At 45.9% G+C, this 6886-nt stretch overlaps 1 protein-coding gene across 1 annotated transcript; it reads left to right on the top strand.

Moving 5' to 3' along the window:
* Positions 1-3311: 3311 nt before the first annotated feature.
* JR316_0009280 (uncharacterized protein) lies at positions 3312-4194 on the top strand (the record flags this gene model as incomplete). Its single annotated transcript, XM_047894984.1, has 2 exons — positions 3312-3510; positions 3566-4194. 2 exons carry the CDS (start codon positions 3312-3314, stop codon positions 4192-4194), a joined length of 828 nt encoding a protein of 275 aa, XP_047746443.1.
* Positions 4195-6886: the final 2692 nt, after the last annotated feature.

Raw genomic sequence — 6886 nt, forward strand, 5'->3', positions numbered from 1 at the left:
TGCCGAGGAGAAAAAGCAAGAAATCGAATTTTGGTCTTTTCAGGAGGATATATTGAACCACTTTAGGCAGGACTTGCCTGATCCACCAAAGCTATTGGTGCGCGCCTTTAATTCCTTTTGTTTTTTAACGTTGTTCTCATAACTATCCCTCCAAAGGTTTGCCACATCACACAGACGCCAGCCACGCTGGAATGGCCACCTATCAAACTAGCGACAGCCAACTTTGGTCTCTCAATATACACAAAAATGGCGAATGTCTCTCATCTGTCTCATCTCCTTTGACCAATACCTCTACAAAACATTCCGGAATGGACTTCAACACTGACTACTTGTTCCAACTCATTCTTCGCACTATAGCCGGAACATACCCTTTGAACGTGCTTAACGTCAAGACACACACTATGTCGGACACCTCTAGAATTTCTGTATGCTTTGGAAATGTGCAGGACCCTCTCCTGTTGGAGAACGCAAAAATAGCATTGAGTGAAATGGGTGGGAAGTGGAGTGACAAAATTCAGATTGATATGTTGCACTTTACATGTACAACTCCAGCAGCTGTGTCGATAGGGGAAAATGCGACTGGAAACACAAGCAATGCTCTTTCCACCCATATGTGTTGTTGCCCACCGATGCCTCCGCTCTCCTGCCACCGCTCTCACAATGACAGCATCCGCAATCTCCACTGACCCCTCTGCTTCTCTCTGCCATTGACACCACCCCCACCGTTTATTCAATCTCAACAAGCAGCATTGTCTGCTGCTTGTGTTCTCCTGTCACTTTGCCACCCCCTCCACGTCAACAAGCAGCCACGCTGCTGATTCAACTTTGCTCACTCCAATCTCCCCACTCACCTCTCGACGACTAGCAGGCTGCCGCCTACTCACCCTCCTTCCAACAACTAGCAGCACTTTGCTGCTGGTTTGTCTCTCGTGCCCCGCTACCCACCCCTCAATGTTGTCGCCGCCACCACCGCCATTTTCCAACGACCAGCAGTGTGATGCTACTGGTCCTTTTTCTTCACCGCCCACCCACTCATTTTCAACAACCAGCCTGGGCTGCTGGTTACTCTCCGCCTCCAACGCCACCCTCACCGCTCACCCTTGCAATGAGCAGCTGGCTGCTTGTAGTTGTTGCTGCCATCATCATTCACCCCCGCCGCCAACCTCTTGACCCTGCTTCCCTATCTGATACTGAGCAGCCAGATTGGCTGCTCTTATCACTCATTCCCAGTTTGGAGGTGATTCTTGCATTGGACATTGCCGTCAATTGGTATTTTTATACATTATAGCTATTGTTTTTGTAAAAAAAGTTGAGTCTACGGATGCAGCTAGATTTATTACAGAATAGTGTATAAAGTGAAGTCACAGAGAATCATGCTGAGCTACCACAGTTTGTCTCACCTATTTGTGCTCCCTCGGACGACAGCGTCGAGCTTGAGCACAAAGATGGACGATAGCATTCAGTTTACCTTCTCTGGTTTCAGACTCAGGGGACACTTCAATGAACGACAGCATCCACTATGAGAAAATCAGTACCAGACAATAGCGTCCAGACAGAGCCCCCACTCAGATGACAGCGTCTGATGTGAGGGTACCAGAGAAAACTACCGCACGTCCCAGCGCACTGTTGTGCGTGGAAGGGCACGTCTCTGCACTTCCGTGCACACCCATTAGACACAATCTGAAGGCTAATTTTAGTATTGCACAATCAGTTGGGCTTCATATGTCAAACATAGACTTCCATTTTTAACGTCTATTCCAAAAGTTGTTCACAACTGATTCCAAACCCGACCGGGCCTCAATTCTCAGCTTAACTTCAACTATTCATCAATTAACTGTAGCTATGCCCAAATTCCACCCAATTGGAACCCTCATTTTCACCGCGCACACGCCCACACACGTCCCTCCAGCCACTCGCGCACTTCCCTCAGCCACTTGTGCGTGTCTGGACTCCGCACACATCCAAACACTTGCACGTCCCATCACTGTGCGTCCCTTGCTTCCCTTGCTTCCCCTGCACGGTAAAAAACCTGTGTCCCCACAGTAGGGGAGGAAGAATCCAAAGCTTCCCCAATTTGGGTAAGACTGTATTCTTGGAAATAATGTTCTTGCAAATTGGGGTGGGGAATAGCAGATGATGAAAAGGTGTTGCTGTTAGCACTTGTTGCATGACTATATTGAGACCACGGAGCAGCTAACGCCTCCCAATGTGGATCCATTAGATCAGGTTTGACCGCAACAAATGGGTTGGTGGAGAAAGCAGGTGGAAGTGGATGAGGCGCAAGAGTGACAGTTGTGTCTGAAAGGGGAACTGGTGGGTTACAGCCAGGGGCAACCACTTGAGATAATTCATAGGGAGATAATGCAAAAGAGTCGTGGAAGGATAAAGAGGGCGGGTGATGGCCAAAAAATCCACTCTGGTCAGATAATTCTTGGGAGAATAACGCCGCGGGGTTGCGGAAGGAATTGAAACAAAAAAAATTCAGAAGCTCTGTCAATTTAAAAAGAATTGATCTTTCCTCTTGATGAATGGCAGCTATTTCTTTTGCGACAAAGTCAATACATCTATTTGTTCCTTTAGCATCTAGCAAATATGCAGCCAACACAGCCCGCACCTTAACGCCTCTTCCCCAGTGAAAGGCTCTCTCTTGGGTCTTGTATAATGACAGGTAATTTCCTTGTCTCCATAACTCATGCAGAGAACCTTTTTAGCACCATCACACCATATTTTTTTGGCGGCGGCATTAGTCCTACACAAGCAGTTCCAATAACAATAGGCAGACAAATGTTGATATTGAACTTACGCATGCTCCTAGAAACAAAAAATATTCAACTTGACATATTAGAGACAAGGTTATAGGCAAGCTCACTAGAAACTCGAGTGGGTTTCATAAAATTCTCTTTCTTTCTTCTTGTCGTGGGTGCAAGTCAAGCTATGGATTAGTGTCAGGGTACGTATTGGTGCTACCCCTATCCGTTATTGTTATCTGTTACGGTCCCACACTGTCATGCCTTGTTCTATCTTTGTGTTTGGTCCCACGTCTATTGTTCTCCTGTTTCATCTATTGATAGTTGTCATATGTTGAGTACTCTGGTCCGGGAAGTAGTTACTCCGGTCTCCATGTATATATAGGGTCCTGGGGTCAGTAGTCAGACCCCAGCTTTGATATCAACTTGGTCTTTGGGCACTCTTCTCTCTTGACTTAAGTTGATTCCTAACAGCATATCGAAGCTACCCAACGTTGCCCTGGTACTCTATCCACTGCAGCGCTCGTCTACTCTACTCTACCTTGCCTCCATCTATTATACACCATGGCCGACCCTCCTTTGCCTTACGATGGGTTTATGACGATGTCCCTTGAGGACCGTTTTGCCCTCCTCTTTAAGGTGCAGCAAGTCCGGTTTGATGCCAATAAAAAGGTTGATGACCAACTGTCTGCCATCGAGTCTAAACTCGAACGCCTTACGGCCTCTCTACCCAAACCGCCTGCCACTCCCACTCCCTCTACTCGTGCACCTTGCACTCAACGCACCTCTAGGAGCACCTACCTCTACCCCTACTACAGGGCCCCCGCACTCCCAATCCATCTGCTCTACTACTACCAAAGCCGCCCTCGAGAAGATTGTCGCTACCCTGTCTATTGTGGACAAACAGGCTGGCCACGTCATAGGGCGTGCGGGAACTGGCTTATGCCAAATCCACAACATCTTGCATGCAAAGATCTCGGTCTCCCCTGTTGTCACCTCTGGTTTGCGTGCCGTCACTATCAGGGGCACCACTCGTGAAGTCGGTGATGCTCTCTCTGCTATTGGCAAGCGGATTGCCCGTCATTGCATCCGCAACCCTAGGTCCAAGAAGCCTAAACAGCCTCCTGCTCCCACTGCCGCCCCTCCTACCCTCGTCGTTGAACCTCCTTCTCCTACTCCAACCTCAAGCTCTACCCCAACTACGCGGACATCCTGTTCCGGGACGGCTTCTCCGCATTTGCCCACTCCTACGGCTGTTGACACTTGCTCCAGCCCATCCTTGTCGCTTGCCCCTGGTTCGCCTATGGAGGTGGACGCTCTCAGGGCTCTGCTACAATACTCTGACGGTTACTCTCGCCCCGGGCCTGTTCAGCCTAGGGAGGGAATTCAGACCGCACGTCGTGGCGGTGGACCGCCTTGTGTCTTTGGTGCAAACCGTCCACGGTGAAGACCAGGTCGTTGGGACACCGACCTTTAGAGGGGAGGTGATGTCAGGGTACGTATTGGTGCCACCCCTATCTGTTATTGTTATCTGTTACGGTCCCACGCTGTCATGCCTTGTTCTATCTTTGTGTTCGGTCCCACGTCTATTGTTCTTCTGTTTCATCTATTGATAGTTGTCATATGTCGAGTACTCTGGTCCGGGAAGTAGTTACTCTGGTCTCCATGTATATATAGGGTCCTGGGGTCAGTAGTCAGACCCCAGCTTCGATATCAACTTGGTCTTTGGGCACTCTTCTCTCTTGACTTAAGTCAATTCCTAACAATTAGTGGGAGCAGTGTACAATAGGAACACAAAGCAAAAAAAAAAGGTTCTTATGTCAAACTAAACTATTCACTTCTCTTTCTCCCAAAGGCACGAGGCATCTTCAACGGTCAAATGATAGTTACCACTGCTATTATTTAATGAAGAGTCTCCATGCTGGGTTTCATGAGTGTTCTTACCAGATAAAGTCTATTTGGTTCAAGTCCAGGTACCAATTAAAGGATTGTTGGCCACTAGTAGTGTTTTAACATTCTCGATCCTAGCTAGATATTCGTCAAGTTTGGCAGGATATAAACAGACAATTAAGGACCTCTATCATTTACGTCATGCGTGTGCAGCATAGAATCAGACTTGGTAGGAAAGAATTCACCAGGACTGTGGTAAATAACAACTAAACTACAGGTCATTGCCATTCTTGGCAACTGGTTCTTGATGATAAGGCGGAAATGCATTCCTTCCCATTCCAGAGCTGCGCAAGACAAGAGCTGCTTTTGGGGCTCAATGACTCTCAATAACCCTTGTTCAATGATGTTGTTATAGGCTGACATTGATTGAGATAGACATCTACAGAGAGGTTGTAGTAAATCAGGGATATGCCGGTGAGCTGGATAAGGATTGGCTTGTTCCACTATTGCTTTCAGTTAGCACCATGGCCCTAACTGGGCCCTGTTTTACAGATCAGGGTCACAAACAAACCATGAGCTTGTTTTAATATGGCCAGCCCATGGACCCACAGCCCTTCCTACAAGAGTTGGGACTTTTTATCCTTCAACCTGTTTGGAAGTTTGCTTTGGTCTTGTATCAAAACTTTAGTCTCGGCCATTCTCGCAGATATGAGGCCAAAAATTGGGCATTTCGTCCCTTTCTCGTGGATTTGAGGGTGCCACAGGCCGACCATTGTCCGGATCTGGCGGATTTGAGGCCAAAATTGTGGATTATTGGGATTTTTCCAGGGTCAAAGAATATTTATACATTCTAAATTCAGTTTAAATGGAGAGAAGAAGATAAAAACCATCAAATACGCCCAAAATGTTTCTTGAATCTTCCAATACAATCCGACAACCCAACGCAGGTAATAACGGATACAGCATGTCGTGGCCCAAAGAACCCTACATTGACGTACTTTTTTCAGATCATATCCCCTTTATAAACTGACCTCAGGTTTTAATAAGCAGGCCACCCCTCACCGTTGATTATGTTCTATACTTGGGAGAGAGTAGATGACCTTACTTTTTTTGGTAAAAAGAGCACATTTTCTGCTTTGTTGTGCTTCGCAGGCCCTCAGGTATACTTGCATCTCATTTTCTATTCATGTAATTTATATTTGTTGTTTGTTGTTGGCAGGCTGTATAATCTGTAATATGTGCCTTTATTGGAGGATTCTGCCACACTACTTACAAAGTCCATGTTCCAATGCTTGCTGGCAGGACAGGCATCAATGTTTCTGAAGATCTTGATGTTTTTCTTTGGCTCCCAGGGTGCAGGGTGGCAAAATTTGATTCTTCGTGTTGTGTAGAGGTTCAAAGCGAACTTTCTAATGGCGTGGAGAAATGTACTTATGTGTTAATTCATTACGACCAGGTGTGCATTCTCAAACTAAACTTGTTTTAGTCTATTGGTCCATTCTAATAGATTCCAGAATACACTGGAGGGACTACATCCAGCTCTTAATTATCTTGTAGAAAAGCTTAGTGGGCAAAAAGCTAACTGGTATGGTGAGATTTTGGTGGTGAAGACTCAAGCTTCAGGAAGAAAGGTTTTGGATATGGAAGCATCGGATTTTGCTCTGATTCCAGGCATGATTCAGACGTGGGTATACATTTCCCTTGCCCTTGCATTTTAACTCAAACATGATATGAAATTTCATCAGGTTGCTGCGCAGCTACAAAACAGCACATTGACAGTTTAAAACAGGATGGAAGAAGACATATAAAGGTCCCAAAGCAGGAATATTATATGTGTAATTCAAATATTGCCTTCCGCTGGCATAGACGTTGTGTTCAGTCTTCCTTTTCAGTGTGTGTTAACTCTTCTCTTTGAGGGAGGCCCAGTCTGTCGGATTCTGAAAACTCCTTATTGAGTTTATCTGTCCTCAATTGCTCCCAAAGTCAAACGAAATTTGGGAGACAGAGGTGATGCTGTAAAGCACTTTGTCTGTCATTGAAAACTTATTGGCTTGTTATGAAAGATATTAAAGAGGTATAATGTGAATACATTAGGAACAGATGGGTTCAAGTTATTGAACAACTATAATGAAACTGACAAATTTACATGCAAGGCCAAACAAGGGTTGGAGAGCGGAAAAAACGAAATGTGTAACGAGTGATTATAACAAGTCGTATACTACAGTAGTTTCAAAAGACAAGAGTACTGT

The sequence above is a fragment of the Psilocybe cubensis genome, chromosome 8 (assembly GCF_017499595.1).
Source record: "Psilocybe cubensis strain MGC-MH-2018 chromosome 8, whole genome shotgun sequence".
Taxonomy (NCBI): Eukaryota; Fungi; Basidiomycota; class Agaricomycetes; order Agaricales; family Agrocybaceae; genus Psilocybe; species Psilocybe cubensis.